Source organism: Larimichthys crocea, chromosome VI, assembly GCF_000972845.2.
Source record: "Larimichthys crocea isolate SSNF chromosome VI, L_crocea_2.0, whole genome shotgun sequence".
In the NCBI taxonomy this organism is placed as follows: domain Eukaryota; kingdom Metazoa; phylum Chordata; class Actinopteri; family Sciaenidae; genus Larimichthys; species Larimichthys crocea.
In genome coordinates, this window is record NC_040016.1 from 6,933,565 (window position 1) to 6,952,079 (window position 18,515).

General features: G+C 39.2%; 1 protein-coding gene across 8 annotated transcripts in view; it reads left to right on the forward strand.

Annotated features, from left to right (window-relative positions):
- The first annotated feature begins 315 nt into the window (after positions 1-315).
- The window catches only part of nav1b (neuron navigator 1b), a 67,250-nt gene continuing 49,050 nt past the window's right edge, over positions 316-18,515 (forward strand). For 5 of the 8 annotated variants that reach the window (XM_027279081.1, XM_027279084.1, XM_027279085.1 and 2 more), the window contains exons 1-3: positions 317-543; positions 15,717-16,522; positions 16,762-16,841. In XM_027279081.1, the coding sequence (XP_027134882.1) occupies positions 15,738-16,522; positions 16,762-16,841 (865 nt within the window). In that variant the 5' untranslated portion in view covers positions 317-543; positions 15,717-15,737. Of the gene's footprint in view, positions 544-2,975; positions 3,139-15,716; positions 16,523-16,761; positions 16,842-18,515 lie in introns of those variants that run through there. The other 3 variants (XM_027279087.1, XM_027279083.1, XM_027279082.1) reach the window with 3 other exon arrangements.

Here is an 18,515-nt window from a genome sequence, read left to right on the forward strand (position 1 = left end):
GATAGGGAGACTGAAGTCAATACAAGGAGGAGAGTAAAAGCCAGCAGAGAGTGATGCTGCTTGGTCTGCGATCCTCCCTCTCGACAAGCCCTCTAGGCTCTTCACCATCATAGGAAGAGACAATTATGAATCCAAGAAGCCTATTTATAGCCAGCAATTGGCCAACACTAGCCCTCTGTCTCTGCTCTGTGGACATCCGCCTTGGCCAGTTGTGTAGTAGTACATGTGATTATGCTCATGACAGAGAGGGAAAAGAGAGGAAGAGTGGAGTAGAGTGACAGAGGCTCAATGGATTAATCCAGAGGAAGAGGAGAGGATAAAAGGCAAAGCAAGATAAGAGGCAGGGACAGGGCTGGGCTGTGGGTCCATCCATCAGTGCAGTATTGGAGTCTCATGAAGGAATTCGGCACAGTTGGGGTTTTTTTTGGGCATTTGACCTGACTTCAAGTCAGAGCTCCTCCCCTGGTAATGGTCTCCTTTTTCTGCAGCATTTTTCAAATAAGCTTTGCCAAGTTGTCAGGTGAGAAGGAAGAGCTGGAGGAGGTGAGTTGAGAATGTGCTTGCATCTAGTCGTTAGTGTGTTGTTGTATTTGGCTCTGTGCATGTCAGTGTTTAGTGTTAAATCTACTGTGGCTGATTTCCACGTTGTTGTTGTTGTGTGTTATTTCTGCCTCAATAATCCCCTGTAGCCTCATTTCACAATATTTTCCAAGTGCATTTATTTGCATGAGTATTTTAATTTAAATGTAGAGTCGAAACAATCAGCAGACTGAATATCAATAATTATTTAAAATAAATTAAAGCAATTATTTTGATCTCTTAATTGTGAAGACATTTTAAAGCAACAAATATGGGAATATTTGCTGGTTTATTGGTTTTCTGTGACATTTAACCACATCTTTGTGTTATAGACTTGTGATCAGACAAAACAACATTCTGATCTTTTATGGACCGAATGATTATTTAAGAAAATAATCAACAGATTAATCGACAATTTAAAAAAAGAATTGTTAGCTGCAGCCCATCTTTGCTGACTTATCATTTGAACATGGCATTTTGATGTCAACAGTGACCTAAATCCAACTCATGAACGAAATGCCTCGATGTTCAGGCACGTCAATAATAAAGTTACTAATCTGTCTAAATTGAACTTTTAAGCAATAAAGCTCTTGTCCAAGTCTGTGTGAGAAAACAAAGGCAAGCTGTTCTGACACAAGTAGCCAACAATTTTTGTGCTAATTCTCATATGATCATTTAAATGCATGATAATATGAAAATATAACCCGCTATTCAAAGAATAAACCTCATTAGATGCATTTTGGGGAGGAAATTAGATAATTGCATTTAGGGTATTTAGGGCAGAGGGAGTTTGGCAGGATGTCTGAGCTGGACGACCCCCTTTGTCCGGTTCATCAAGCTGCATGTTGATGTGCTCTCTGCTGACTCCAGCTCTGTGGCACGCACTGTGGCCATAATGAGAGGTGAAGAGATGCAGTTTCATAAATTAGTCAGTAGAGGTCACATACGGGTACAGATTGTGTTTGAGTGATGCTGAGACACACCCTGATTCCTCTCTCTCTCTCTCTCGCTCTCTGGCTGTGTCTTGCTGTCTTTTGGTGTGTACTACTTGCTGTAAGCCATGCCGATGCCAAAGGTGACAAGGTTTATCAACTGAAGCAGAACGTGCATTGAAGTGTGAAGTGCACAATTAATAAGCTGTGAGAGTAGAGTGAGGGATGAAGGACTTTGCTATTGACTCAGTTCATCGTTTGTACCTGCCTGTGAACCTACTGATTCTTTATCTTGGCACCTTTTAATTAAGCTGCATGTTCAGCCCTGTGTGAGGGATCTAATAATGTAGATAGCAATTTGTATTTCTCAAGGTTAGACAGCATGTGTGTACTGTGTGTGTGTGTGTGTGTGTGTGTGTGTATTAATTACACATTTCTGAATATTTCTATGTTCAGCCAGTTGTACATCTTTGACTGAAATCCTCATTTAACTCCTGTGTGCGACTCCACAGAAGATGTAGGCCTCTAATTTTCAAACTGTCTCAGTTTATAATCTCTCCTCACGAATTTAAGTCATCCAGCAGAGAGATTTAACTTGAAGGAGAGGCAATTTGCTCAAATTTGCAAAAGAGTTGAAAGTATAACATTACCCTCTGTTACACCACCCGTTGCTTTGTATCCTCACACCGGTTTTCTTGCCCTTGGCACTTACTAAATTTGGTCATGATCCACCACATGTCCTTGGCCTACACATAAGTTGATTGGGTGAGTCACTTTGCAATATTTGGCCTCACAACACACAGGGGGGTTGTCTTAGTCACAGTTTGTAATCCCCACCTCAAAGATTATATGAGAAAATGTGTGTGAGCCCATGCTGTCACCATGTCATCACCCTTGTCATTCTTTTTTTTTCCTGAGCCGACACCTCTGTGTCGGTTTCCTTTGGCCCAGATTCCCACCGAGGGAGCCTGTGCCTTGTAGGCAGCCAACTACAAACATGCAGTGACAATTCAAATCAGTTCAGTTCACTGGCTCTGGCTGTGACTCAGGACATTAAGCGGCAGGCGGAAAAGATGCATATGTAACAAAGCAAGCTGAACTGATACAAAGTGAGAGAGAGGCAGTGTGTAGTATAAGGTAGTTTTATAATCGTTTCACCAGGTATATAGCCCAGTTTAAGCTCAGCACTTTCTGTTCAGAGAGATTGGGGCTGGAACAGCGCCAGGTCCATTTGCAAGTCTGAGAGAGAGTGCCTGTCGGCTAAGTAGTGTGATCCACAGGCACCAACTGCAGCAGAGCATCTGTCTAGAGCGTTGTTATGCAAGCAGGAAGGGAGCAGTCCCACTTTGATCCAGACATCGGACGGATGCTGGAATGCTTCGGTCCTAGGTGCTGTTTGAGCTGGAGGCTGTTCGCTGCCCCATCTGGGAGTTTGTGTGTCGGACAGTGTACAGTACGAGCACAGGGCTCGGAGCAGCTGCCCTGCACAGTTAGAGCATGAGAGGGATGGACTGATGGACACCTGAACATAATACTCATCACTCAGCTTGACACTCTCATCGCCAAGTGGTCCCAGCTTCCCTTGCGCTTGTTAACGCTTCACTAAGTTTTTGCAACCTCATCTCAGGTAAGTTTAAGTTCCCTGTTGAATACTGAGGATGAATAATATCTGTCAGAGTATGTTTTATTACAGTTTGACTAGAGAGTGGCATGCCAGCTGCATAGTTTCTTTTAATTAAGTTTGATTTTTAAATCATTTTATTGATCTTAACTTTCCATTCTGCCCTAATGACCTTGTTGTAGACAAACAAGTGCACCACTACAAAGTGCATTACACTATAGTGTTTGTTGAGGATGTGAGCAACATAGTATCCCGTGGTTGGTTGAGATATTTCTATCATGTGTATGACTGCAGGCTTAAAGGCAACAGGACACAGTTAGGCAGTTGAACTGATTCCTACAAAGACTTTGCCCATACTGGACTTTTATTGTTCTCCCTGGGACAAGGAATCATGTGCTCAGTAATTGACTGGGATGTACTGCTGACTCATACCAATGTGTGCTATAAGATACCACTGCATCAGCTCCCACTTTTCTCACTACTCATCTCCTTAGTTTACATAGGGACACAGTAGACTGTAGTCATTCATGCGTTGCTGTTTGATGTCTTCATCAGAGAGTGAATCAACATGAGCTGTTCTTTCAGTGCCAGAAGACATTTCTAATGACCGTCCGACATTTGAGGTAAAACACAGTGGTAAACATAAAGACTCATTTTGTATGATTTATAAATGTATGCATGCAGTAAGGGTGAGTATTAGATTTGTATTTTTTGATGCCGTTTTCAATATAATATAAGTTTCTGTACAGGTAAAAGTTTTTTTTCATCATACAGCCTTTTTTATGTAACTCTGTCTGTCCAGCACCAAATGGAAAATGGACATAGTTAGTGATTAGCTGTCGAACATAGCTGACAGAGGTCAAGACATTTCTTCAGAGGTCGGTGGAGACTAAAGTGGAGTTCAACTGATTGTAAATATTGGTTTTAATTTCATTGGGTGGCCAGAAACACAACTCCAAATAAATGCTAATGTCGCTAAATATGTAAATCAGAAGTTTCCTGTAATGTTACACATTACAGCTTTATAAGGAGATGCTACGTTTTTAGGACCGGTGTCTAAGATATAGTGATATCTAGAGGTGTAGTAGCAGATTGTAACCACATTGCCTCATCCTTTTTATAGTCATATGACAGTGGTACACCATGCATAGCAGATATAATGCAGTAAACATAATGTTTATCATCTTCATCATCTGCTTATTAGTGTGCTCACATTTTCAAAATTACACTAAATGCAAAGTACATCTGAGTCTGATGGCAATGTCTTAGTTTTGCAGGTATTTAGTCATAAACCAAAGTACTGTGCAAGATAAAAAGTCAGGGGATCACCCAAGTCATTAGCATTCATCATCAATGCCAATCTATCTTGCGGATATTCCACTAGACATTTCAGACGGCTAATAAAAGAAGGAATCTGACTAAGCATTGCATTTCAGCTTTAGATATACGTTTCTGATGACACGTTTAGGCTTGTACCAAAAAGTATTGAATTTCCATCAGCCGTAGCCTGCACTGATGCACACAATACAGACCATAAAGTAATTCAATTCTACATGGGGAGTTCATGCATGGCTCTGGGAATACCACTAATGGTGGGTGATGTCATTGCCAATAAAACAGATCTATCTTGTGTGCAACTTGCTGCACTTTTGAACTTAACTAACTTCAATATCACTCCAGATTATGGTACTACAACAGAAATAGTGTCCTGTGGTAGGACAACATCCATTATGGTGGTAAAAAATGCTGCTGAGGGCAGTTCTTCTCAACAGCCTGCATCATGTCCAAGACACTTTCCGAGGCTCTGCATACGTAAAGCAGATACTTTGTAGCTTCCTTCTCATCATTCCTTCAAAGAAGTACCACTGTAAGCATTGTGGTCACACAAAGCTACTGCACAGTAAACCCATAGCTGATTTCAAATTACACATGTCATCAAAATAATTATGATGTTTATAATATTATAGCACATGCATGCACCCTGATGTTATGATGGGATGTTTTCAAATACTGGGGAGCATCATGTTCAAAGGGGTTTTTTGTTCCCTCGTAAATGCCACGTCTCAGTGTGTCCTGAATCAAACTGTCTGTGTGTATGTGTATGTGTATGTGTATGTGTATGTGTATGTGTATGTGTGTGGTTTCTCTGGTTTGGAAAGTTTCGTCCACAGACACGCTCCAGTGGCAGACATGTTCCACCTTGGCTTACCCAAAATGACATGTGTGCTGGCCTTGGAAAACCTGATACATATTTTATGCGTTCCAAATAAAGCTGTTTACACAAAGAGTTTTGTCAGAGATCAGATGTGACACAAGGTGAGGGCAAAGTAGGTCTGGCTTCGTCTTTGTTTTGGTGCAGAGTCTGTGATGGCTTCTGGAGGCAAGGATATCGAACATGACTAGTGGTGGATGATAATGTCAGGGATAGTTTTTACACTGCAGTTTCAATTTCAATTCAGAAATGCTACATATTAGATTTTTAAACACAAATGAATGTGGTTGGCTGTAAAATAGGAAAATTATTATTAACTGATTTGGAAGCTTCTTCTAAATAAATATGTTTTAGTTAGTACTTTCTTCTTGCTTGAAGTCAGTTGAACTTCAGAATAAAGTGTAGTTCTTCAGTCTCAAGTCTTCAGGTTACAATTTATGTCACTGAGAACATCTTGTCAGCTGTTGAGTGACACGTTGCAGCCACTGCACCTCCCCAGAGGACTGACATTTCAGCGCAGCCTACCCCCAGTGAGCAGAAACTGAGTTGAAACCAGACACTGATGGAAGAACACAAGAGGCTCTTGGTGATAACACTGTTTAACTGAACTAACAGACAGTGGTTATATTTAAGTCCTTTCAGAAAATGGATGCTATGACAATATGTTATGTCAGAGATTTACAGACAGATTTAACTTCACTGATTGTGTGAACTTCCGTTTGGCATCTGGGAGTCATAGTGGAGGTCCTCTGCTGTTGGTATGTGGCTGAACGGCTGACTGTGTTTTTAGTTAAACAGTCTCACCAATTTCCTATTGCAAATGAGAAAAAACTGCAAATCCCAGATGTGAACAGAACAGTGAACGACCCCACTGAGATGATACAACAGATGAAAGCTCCACTGTGACATTCATTTTGTTGTATTTCAAGTGAAACATTTAGCAGCCAGTAAACAAGTCCAAATTGTTTACAACAGCAGTCTGGGTTCTTTTAGTTTAGGCCATGATTTTACTTACTGCAGTTTTACCATGTTCTTGTAAAAAGTCAGTATATTGGTTATTTATGTATGTGAAGATTAAGATAGTGTAGAGACTGTAATTATTACTTATTACGAAGTTGCGTCTTAGCCTGGTTGATTACAGACGTTGATTACGTTATGACACATTATAACATGCTATTACACGTTATTATGCAGTCATAACATGTAGCCTACATATATTCTTCATTTGTTTAAGATCAATGTTAGTTATGGAGTTATTTTGGGGTGAACTGGGTGAAAGGACATGAAGCAGCAGTATTTCTATAGAACATTTCACCCATGCTGCAGAAATTCAAATGGCTTCACAAAATGCATAAACTGAGACAGGATAAGAACAAAAGTAGTGAACTGGTAGGTCTTCAAGTTTATTTCCTGATTCAGTTCCCCTTTTAAAATGTGCTGAGACACTTTTTGTGTGAATGTGTGCATTTGACTTTGAATAAACGCTGACATAAACTCCCTAAAAGTCTGCATTTAATCTGATGTACTGACAGATGGAGAGGGTGAACATTTGAGTTGGTCATTTTAGGTTGTGCAGTTTTAAAGACTGTGTTCAGTGTTGCCACTGTGAGCCATACTGTATGTATGCACTCATTTTAAGCTGTTTTCAATTAGTTCCTGCCCTTCTGGCTAAAAGTGTGTACAGTGAACTCATCGATGTGGATGGAAATCTCCACACTTGTCTGTTTAATGTATTGTTAAGCTATAGCAGCCTGGCATACAATACAATTTTCCATTTTCGTACCCTAAGTGCTACTGCAGATGAAAAAAAAGTAGAAAAGCTCTCTGCTGTTTACTCTGTTGGATCTTGAAACAGGCTGACAGCGGTGACAGCTCTCAGGAATGAGAAGAGCAGATGTTCAATCGGTCATATAAACTGTGACTTTGACTGTGGCAGCTGACAGAAGGACTCGTGTCACTCCGGCGCTGATAAAAATGTCTGTGAATGTGTTTGTTCATACAGATGTTGTATGTGGGGACATCAGGATTATTACTGACATATTGTGTCTTTGTTGTTTGGATTAAAACCTGCTAAACATTAATGCTGTTATTCTTTCACAAACATAAGACAGCTTTAAAAAAAATGGTTAAAAAAGCTGCAAAACATGTTCGTACTGAGCTTCCTGAAAAGATGATCTTTAAAGGTCCAGTTTATAAGGCTCTGTGTACAGAATATAGCAGAAACAGAATAATAATAACACTCATAACCATGTTTCCATTAGTGTACAATGTCCTGAAAAGAATAATTATCTTTTTGTTGCCTTAGAATGAGAATTTTATATCAAAGCCCACCATGTTTAACCACCATGTTTCTACAGTAGCCCAGAACTGGCAGACAGGCACATAAACACTGTGTTCGCTTCTTTACGCTCTTTTGCAGCCACTGTAGTTTCTCCTACATGCTAGAAAACAGAGGGTGAAAAGTGGGGGTTGCAGTCAACAACTACACCACTAGATGCCACTAAATCCTACATACTGCTTCAGCCAAAAGTATAGTCAATAATTGTAAATATATTATTGGCAGATTAAAATAAAGGAAAATGAAGGTTTATGCAGATGTACTTGCAGTTTAACATATTTGCTGGAATTTAACTCCTCATTAATTTCTTATTGCAATTTAACAATAGGTCACTATTTATATGTTTTCGATATGGATATCAAAGAGAAACAGAGAGCTGCACACATTCTTACTGACTGCAGTCTTTCCTTCCTCTTTCCTTGTGTGCCTCAGGGATGAAAGTAAACAAGCATGTTTTGTTTGCTTATGCATGAACTGAATCACTTGTGCTATTTTAGATGTTGTTGCTGCATAGTTTGGAGAGTTTCCAACCATATTTCTGATGCATTTCTCTTCTCCTACATGCTCTAATGACCCAGTTCACAAGACTGATAGTCCAACGCAGACAACTGCCCACAGTTTGACTCATCACAGCACTGCAGAATGCTGTGTTGCCCGCCTTCCTATTCCTACATGAGCTACAGTTCATTTCAGAAAACTGTGTCAGTTGCATAACAGCAGCATATAACTGCAGAGGCAGGTTGTTTCAGTGTGCATAAGGGATTTTTACAAAGCAACATCTTGTACTGCTTATAATTCCTTTTCTGGTCCTTCTGGGGCAACGTCTGCTTTTGTTTCAGGTTAAAAGAAATTATTTATGTCAGCTCAACAATGTAACCTGGAATATCATATATATGAAAAGGCCTCATTGAACCTGTTTACAAACAGACCCTGGCTGCAGATGCTGCTAATTTGAAAGGCATTTTTTTCATATAAGCAATCCATCTTTTTTAGGCTTGTGTGTTTTTAAAAAGAAAATTAGGTCAGCGCATGATTGAAACACTGTCTGTGCAGGCTTAAAGCCTTTTGACAAAATTCCTCAAAACAACCACCCTGGATGATTACAAATAGTCACGGACAGTTATTTGGTTATTCATTTAATATTTGATCTAAAAAAAAATGTAATGATGGCACGAAAAACCATAGAAAGTTTGTTGCATGTGCCTGAAGCCTGCAGTTCATTGGGTGTATGTTTGTACAGGCAGCAGCTGTCAAACCTGGTCTCCAGGGCACAGGTGGTTCAATGTCTGGTGATCAGGTGTAAAACTCTAAAAGAATACTGCAATAAAAAAACAGGATGTGTCTGAGTCAAGAGGACTGAAAACTGCTTTATAAATGGTAAATTCATACCAGGCAGAAACAAGAATTTCCTAGGTTTTATTGGTGAACGAAAGCCCTGCCAAAATGAAAAAGTCACTGTTTCCCTAAGGAGACTGTTTATAAGAGGTGCCACCCAGATCCTCACACATCTTGATCTTTCAGTCAATTTAGACAGGAAATGATGGTAATTGGCACACTTGCTATGCTACGTTTTGCTTTGATACAGGTCTGTATGTCCATACTCACTTAATGATGTCTCTGAAGGTGGGCCTGTACGTGTTTGATCTAATCTGCCTTTTCCACAGCAGATGTTTGACTTGTGGTATTAGGAAAAACACAGTTGTTATTAACTTATTAATGATGCCTCTGTTATAAACATATGTTCTAGTGGAAACTAAAGCACCTAAATTGAACTCAGCCTCCATTTACACCTGGGATTTTCCTGCTGTGACATGTCAAAAGGTCTTCCACGGAAAATGTTAACTCTTTGACAAGACAGCTGCTGTTCTTTAAATACATGCAAGCGTGATGCAGCCTGTTTATTTTCAGTGTTTTCCTGCAATGCTTTATGGGGCCACCTTATAAAGAATACCTCTATTGTCATCTTAAAAACTGAATACACTTCTTTGAAATAACACTCACATTTAGAGGAGAAAACGTAAACACACCATTGTACATTGATGGCGAATATCTTACATTTAATTGAAAATAACACAAAGGCAACTTATCGAATGTTGAAAGTGAGACTTAATTATTGTTTTTTTTCAATATTTACATTTTGAATTTGATGCCAGCAACAGAGAGAAGCCATGATTGAATGTGGATTTTGCCCTTTTAAGACCATTTCAGTTTAATTGAAGGATTTCTAAATAGTTACACACAGTGCTAACAGGAAACAGCTGCCTGAAGCTGAAGCATTAAATGGTGTTGATGATGTCATGGCTTTACTGACCATGGTTAATCACTTAAAATGACTTATGACGGATAAATCCCTGTAATGGACCAACAGATTAACTCACCCGCCTAAATGCCCACTCTAATCTCGCATGCCACAAAAAGTACAGTAGGCTTTAATGAAAAAGACAATATGTCAGTATTTAATAGTTTTATGGTAATCTCTGACTAATTATGTTAATCAAATATGACAAGTAATACATGAAGTGACATATTTGTAGGTGATGACTAGACAGAAAAAACATGGTTTATCTATTGCAGATGCCCTTATAAGTAAACACACACACACACACACACACACACACACACACACACACACACACACTGCAGGGGAGTGCTGCTGCATTGCTGTAATTTTTATTACAATCTGTGATCGACGAGGAGGGAGAGTTTGAAGATTATCGATGTAAAGGAGACAGGAAACATCTCAAATATTGTCTGGAGTGGTGTTATTATATCTCTTTTTCTAAAAAAAAATAAAAAATAGGGAGGACACAAGGATGCAGCTTTGATCGTGTGATACAGTGATCCACTTTAGTCTGGCCATAATATCGTCTGTCGTCTTTTTGCCGCCACGCTGACAGAGGAATATAATAATCTAAGTAATCTGATAACAAAAGATGTGCACACATTACAGTTTACAGATCAGTGTTGCCTACAAAGAAATGCTTGTGCATTTTTAAAAAATCTACAAAATTTACATTGCACAGACTGCATGTTTACCTACATCCTCTGTTTCTGGGGTTTGGGTGAAACAAATAACTAACAGTGACAATGTCTTATGGGCAATGTCAGCAATTAGAGTTTTAATCACACACAAAAAGAAAGATAGTTGGCATATTTTGTTTACTCAAACGACTCAAATTGATTGTGACACTCACAGTAAGACAGAAACAATTAACGAGACTGAGAGTCTACAGCCATGCTAGCGGCTCTGTGATGCTTTGCCACAGTGGGGCTTTGAGCTAACCTCAGCATGCTAACATGCTCATGAGAACAATGCCAATATGTTTGTTGTTTATCATGTTCACCATTGTAATTTAGCCTTTTAGCAGTAAACACAAAATACAGCTGAGGATGATGGGAGTGCGATTAGTGATGCAACTTTGGTCAAACAAAGTAAAATTTTGACCCGACAATGGTGCTAGAACATGATCATGAATGTGTTTACCAAATTTAATAGCCCTCCAATAGTAGCTGTTGGCATTATAAATTGATTGAATGTTATTCTGGCTTCAGTTTGATGATTTTAATGAAATATGTTATAAAAATGTACAACCATTCTACTTCTGAATATAATACTACTAAATAACTAAAAAAATAAATAACATGAGGCATTTCTTTTTACTAAATGATTTGCATGTTTAAACAGAAAACAGTTTTAATGGTAACAAAAGAAGTTTCATTTTCTTTTCTACAAATTGTCATCATAATGAACTGGATTGCATGCAAAAAAATGCATTTCATACAGTCTAGGTAAAATGAAGAGAAAACAGTGAGTCGGATATACCAAAAAAAAAAAAACTAACACTACAGCTCTGTATCTCTTGCTGTTTTGCTGTCCAAGTCTACCAAATAGCTGAAAAACGAAGGTGCTGGAGGGAAAACGTAAACACAAAGTGTCTGTCACAATCAATGGAAACACAAAGTCTAGACTAGTGTCACCTAACAGTGTGCCTTCAGCCAAATGTAAGAAGAGCTTCTGTCAAACTGTATGCTCTTCAGTGCATGTGAATGTGTTTTTGTGAGCTTTTTGTGTGCACGTATGTGTGTGTGTCTATTGTATTAATACAGTGTGAGTTGACCTCGGCCCATGTTTGCCCAGAATTCCTTTTGGACAGAGCTAGGACACAGCAAGAAGTGGTGAAAATTAGTAATCTGGGACTTGGTTCTATATATAAAAATTAGATCAGGCCTCTTGTAAAACCAGATAGTACGACAGTCTTGAGAAAATTGAATTATGTAGATAATGATGCACTCATTCAACTCTATTATCTATCAGCTGGAATTGAGAGAAACTGGAGCACAAAGACAGTGAAACAGCAGGACCATGCTCAGCTCTGTAAAATATCTACAAGTGAAAGGAAACAATTACTATTTTATAAGGTGACACCTCACAAGATGACGTTTAACACAAAGCAATATTGACATTAAAAGCCCTGAAACAGTTTAATGAATGATGATGATGATGATTTCCAGATCTGGTCAACAACATTTTAAGATGATCATCTTTTTTCTTTCTTCTAAAATGTATTAATAGCATTTAGAAAATAGATTCTTCTGATGTCTTGTGAGTGCAGCATCAGATCCTTTGGCACTGCACATGGGAGACTTCACCAGAGTAAAGTGATCCCATGCCGACATTTTCTTGGTCTGTATGAGTATCTTTAGTCTGGCCCTCAGGCTGATTATAGGTTTGAAAGACTGGGGCAGTTTTAGCTCCTTGCACTGTTGGATGGATGCTTTGATGATGGCATGTTGAAAGACTGGCATGTTAGAAAAAGGAGCTCAAAGTTTCATTCAAACTGTCACAGAAACATGAGCCCTGGGGGGAAAACAAAGCATGATGTCACCAGAGAAAGATCGAAGTATGAAGTCACTAATATCTCTGTTCAGATTGGGTGAAATGTGTGTGTATGTGAAAGTGACACTATGGTGAGTTTGTGTGTGTGTGTGTGAGTTTGTGTGTGTGTGTGTAGCACTGTAGGAGACATCAAGACATGTAGTTTCCCTTCACTTTTCTCTCGGGCTTGTTGTCGTCCAGCATCGATTTTCCCCCACTCACACAGCACGTGGGTCTAAATTGTATTACTGTAAGCTGCATTATACTGTTAAGTGTAGCCCGTCTGTGTTGAGTTAGCTTGCTCCGCACCATGCTGTTGTCGTCTTATTGTCTCTAAGCTGAAGATTGACAAATGTTGGACATGTTATTTACTCAGGTAAGACAAACACATCCTATCACATTTAGCAGATAATATTTATTTATTTGTGGTTGTCATCAGTGTAATTCAATATTACCGTTGATCAACAGTCAGTGCAATAGAATTATACCATGAATAAACACTGTTATTATTTTAATACTAAAAAAATATATTTGTATTAATTTTGTGAATTTAATTTTAACCATGTTGCCTTGAATGTAAAATACAACTTCCTGTTAAATGCACAAACTTTTGCTGTTTACATGTACAGCATGTGCGTCTATGTATGTGTGTTTTGTGTCTGTGTTTGTCATGCACATCCGGTTGTTTCCAGGCTTCACTACACTTTATAAATAAAGCATGAGGTGGAGACATATTTAAGGGATGAGGGCAGAAAGAGACACAAATGTGATTACTGTAGATATTAGTTTAGCTATCAGCACATGTCCTTTAAGATGATTAAAAGGTAGACAGACAATTTAAGCTTATTTATTTATGTAGCCCAAAATCACAGTTTTGTCATCAATGGGTGGATCTGTACAGCATACAACTCTCTCTACTCATCTCTACTTGTTTTGGGACTTGAAATAACTTTTGAGGAAAAGCAACACTAGGACTAACAGACATGCAAAAGATGTCACATGAACAGAATAGACCATTGCTGAAAAAAATCCATTAAAAAATGCAAAAATTAAAAAAAATCCCTAACATTGCCATCTTAAGTACTGTTATATGACTGATTTCCATGAGAAGAATTCCCTCAACAACTTTGCCAATTCAGTGTTTCATGGCTGTTTTAGTAAACCATTTCTTTCAGTGCATAACAGATGATATTTCTTTGATGACTTTATTATTCTATGCTTCAGAACAAGATGGAATTAATCTCTCTGTGTGTATTTAACCTTATGCTCATGTGGTTGTTACTTTAATCGTTGGACTTATTTTCTTGATTAATCGTTATGTCCACAAAGTGTCCATTGATGTTTTTTGAGAGTCATAATAACTGAGAAAAGCAGCAAATACATGCAGGAAGAAGTAAATCTTTTGCATCTCTACCTGAAAAATGATTCAAAAGATTAATCATTTATCATTAAAGTTTAGGGCAACTAATTGATTTATTAATTGTGCAACCATTAACCTTAAAATAGCAGAATTGGAATATTAAACTGAGGACTTCATACACTGACAATATAAGAAAGACGAAGATATGACAGAGAAACTTTGTTAGATTTGTTAGTTCGGTTTCATGAGTGATTTCACTTGGTAGTAACCAGTTGTTTTTTTTCTCATGGTCGTCTTGCACTGTTATCAGTTATCAGCATTATGTGAGGGGATTGAGGTGATGGATCTGGAGGGCTGACGAAGCCCCCACCATTATATCTTTGGCGGGAGGTGCTGTCTGCATGGCCGGGGTGGGGACAGCCGGTGTTGGCATGGCCTGAAAGGAGCCGTTATCCTGCTGGACGTGCCAAGTAGTGTCAGTCTGTCACTGGTTTTCACAGCACGTCTCACACAGGAGGTTATGGCTGGCGGACCAGGAATACATTAAGCAAAGCTGTTGAGACATATGGTGCCTTTTTAGATACAGCTGATGCTTTGATTGATTTTTCTTTATTTAATGTCTATAATCTAATTTTAAAGACAATGTTGTTGTTTAGATTAGTTACAAAGGTTGTGGGTTCTTTGAATCCTTATTTAACCTTTTGATTTATTTGGCCTTGGATCAGCTGCTTCACTTATTCACTTCAGAGTGCAACCAAATGTCACCTAAACAGAATTCATTGTTGAGTTTCATTCACTTCAGTGTTTCTCCCCATTGAGGAATTTAAATTGGTGACTAATCTGGATCTCAGACTTTCAGACTACTTTGATGGTGTAATTGATACATAATGGTATAATGCTCCTTCCCCTCAAACCATCTTCTCTTCTTTCTTCCTTCCCATTCACATTTAGTCAGTACCTCCGAGGTTAGAAACCTCCTCTCTGTGAGCCAGACACCCTGGAATTCACAGCTGTTTTCTACAGTATAAATCTTAAATGAAAGCTTGTTATCCATCATGCAGTATAGAGCAAGGATAGATCCACAGCTGATGGTGCATGGCTTCAGTGCTTTATATACTGAATATATGATTATCTTTATGGAACCACCAAGAGTATTTTTACCGTTTTTTTGGTCAACCTCTTCTAATTGTTTCATGTCATGTATATCTGATATTTGGAATTGGCAGTAGCCATATTCAAGAGGTAACTCCAAACATGATGGAGTTGTGTTGTTATTGGGCTCCTTGTTGGACTTTTAGTCCAAGTTAGACATTTTGGAAGAAAAAGAAAATGCGTTTTTGGATGAGAAGATGGACACTACTCGTGTTAAGATGGTTAGCTTATCGTTGCACAAAGAGTGCGACACACCAAGTGGAGACAACAGGAAGTCAGTGGTCTCTGCGACACACCAAGTGGAGACAACAGGAAGTCAGTGGTCTCCACTGACTTCAGTGGACCAAGAAATAGTGTGGCACTCAACCCCCAGTAAAACAGATTTTTGCCTAGTCTATACTTTCATTTATACGGATTAAACAAGACATGACATGTTAATTACTGAACTTTAACGGTGCCGGTAGGTGGGTTTCATGTCTAATAAAATTCAGGAGTCATATTAAGTGTGTGGATACCCCCCGCTTCTTTTGTTTTCTTTGAGTAAGACCTTGAAACACAGGTCACATCTGTTTTCGTTGGGTCTGTTCTTACTTATTTATACTTGAAGATTTTGTTCTTAATTTGATTTTCTTGCTTTCTTTTCCAGATCCAGTGACTCTCACCAACCATGAGCAGTGGACTGAATGTCAAAGTCATATCTCAGAGTCAGAGTGACGCAGGTGTCAGCTCGAGTCTGCCTTTACCTCGGAGCATGATGCCTCTCTCGAAGATGGATCCCAAACAACAATACAGTGGCCTCCCCAACCCCACAGTGCAGTATCAGCATGGCACCAAAAGACGGCCTTCCTTTTCTTCATCCTCTGTGTCCACGGATCCAGCAGAGATGCTCAGAGGTGCAGCTTTAAAGAACCATCTGCTGCAGCAAAAAACTGGCATGTATTCTCATCGAAGCCCTGCAGCTACAGAGCGAACCGATGGAACGTGCTCAGCATACAGCAGCCCTCAAATATCAAAGAGAGAAGTCCCGCGCTCTAAAGACACACTGGACCTCCGCACCAGCACGCTGACCCACAAGGCTTTACGAGATCTCCAGTTAAAAAGAACCACCAACAAAAATTGGACCTTTGGAAAATATCGGCTGCGGACTGTGGACAATGCAGTTGAGGATAATGGCTTGTGCAGGCTCCCTGCTAATGTCCAAGTAGGCCACGGAAGAGGTCGTCTGCTGTATACTAAAGGTGCAAACGGGAATGAGATATCTGGACTGTCTTCAGTTGGAACAGGCAACATCCAAAAAGAGATGAGGAACATTTCCAACCAGGACCTGCAAGCTTCTGAAGGAGAGGTGTCCAGTAACAAATCAAAGACCTCACATCAAACGTTCAACATGCCACGCAGAGGGAGTGAGCCTGGAAAAGTCAACATGGCCACTGTTGCTCCCTTTAGGTTCAGGTGAGGGCAGTGTTTCATCTTTTAAGATGGGAAGATAAGCAGCATTTTTCAGACTGCAGTTTATTTTTAGGTCAAGTCATGATGCAGCCTCAGGGCATTTCATGCTTCCTCTTCTAAATCCTCAATTCCTGATTTAAAAAGCAGATTTTCCATGTTTTGTAGCACTTCTTTAAAATGTAGTCTCTTTTTTCTTCTTTGTTTCTTTATGCGTTAAAATGTGTTTATCATTTTTCCTGCAGGTTTCAGCTCCATGAGGACCTAGATGCCTCCCTTGATGATCTTAGTGACTGTTCCTCTGACTCCATGGAGGTCGATCTTGGTAAGTCTCTTTGAATCTCCTCCCACTGATGTTTTTTACCGTGGGAATTCAGACACACCTGATGCTCTAGTTGTTCCTGAAGTTGGAAGTCTTGGCTAATCCAAGCAGTCATGAGGTTATTGACTCGACAGTAGTGGGAAAAAATTTTTTCCTAGACTTTTAGATGTTTTTTTTCTTGTAAAATACTGAAATTTTATTCCCAGCCCTCTAGATATTATTCATATAAATCAATATGAGAAGCATAAAGCTCTCTTGGGTTGAAGTGCTCTTGGATTTGGGGGTTAAGGCGGAGACCACAAACCACAACATCTCAAGTTTATGTCCAGCTGGGGATGTTTGTTGCATCCGATTCCCCATTCCTCCTCCCGGTTTCCTGTCATCTCTTACGTCGACTATCCAGTTAAAATCCCCCAAAAATGACACATAAAAAGACATGCCCGCAGCCCAGACATATGTAGCCTTTGATAGGGTTTCAAGTCACATTTGATCACAAACCAAAAAAGTTGTGAAACACTGCTGTAAACCGACCCATAAGCACTAACTCTTATGCTCAATCGTAAAACAGGGTGATGGGTGAAAGTTATCATTCAGGATGTTAAATTTAAAGACCTGGCAGTCCATAAACTTTGATCATTTTGTCCATTAATAATTGAATTCACCTTTTGTCCTTTTTAGAAGTACTTGTCCTCCCCTTTTAGTATCATTATGCCAGAACAAGTTACTTTAATCTTGGAAAAAAACAAACCTTTTCACTTAGTTCATAGAGTTCAACCAGTTAGTTATACAAAACCCTGTTCTTTCCAATTGTATTATATTGCATCCTGTAACACCCAAGCTTTAATATGGCTGAATGTTGACACTGGACTCTATTCACTGTGGCAGTTGTTCTCACCAGAACTGCTGCCAAATCACAACGAAAGCTTCACACTGTATGTACCACCTGTTATGTGCATCAGGATTTCCTGAAGTGCTTCACTTCTTTCTTTATGTGGGAAAGCACAGATTCCTGGCAGACAGCACTTCTCTCAAATCACGCACTAGTGCTGTTTATGCAGCACTGTTTCTTGTGTCTCTGGTGTACCATCGTAATCATTTTTACATCATTCCTGTCAGCGTTGAGTTAAACATTAAAAGTTGAATGTTGTGTTTGTTCTGATGCCTGTGACAACTCTGCACCTCACACATCTTTGTTGCTTAGAGACTGACATACAAACATGGCCTATGTACACACACACGTGTGCAACCGAGTTGTATCTGCATGGTCAATATTTCATTATTTTAAAGAACTCAGAGTATGTTGCTGAGGGAAGGCAATCCATGATTAGCAGATACGACCACAACAATTCAATCAATTTGTTCTAATTAGAGAGAGATTTACATAATTAAAGACCTACTGTAAATAAGTGATATTGATTTAAGTAAGTAAGCAAAGCACTATCGCCACAGGGGTGATAGCTGTGACCACAAAACAGAATGAATACTTAAACATGTTTGTTGTGAGGGTTCACATCAAGAGATTGGAAGAGTAGATGTTTTTCAGTGCGCCACATCAGTTTAACAATTTAATGTTAAAACCTGGTGTTCCTTAGTTCTTTCCAGACCTCAAACAAAGTTACTGGGATGCCCCCATCAAACATGAAATACATTTATGTTCTTCTTTTCTGCTAATCAAAT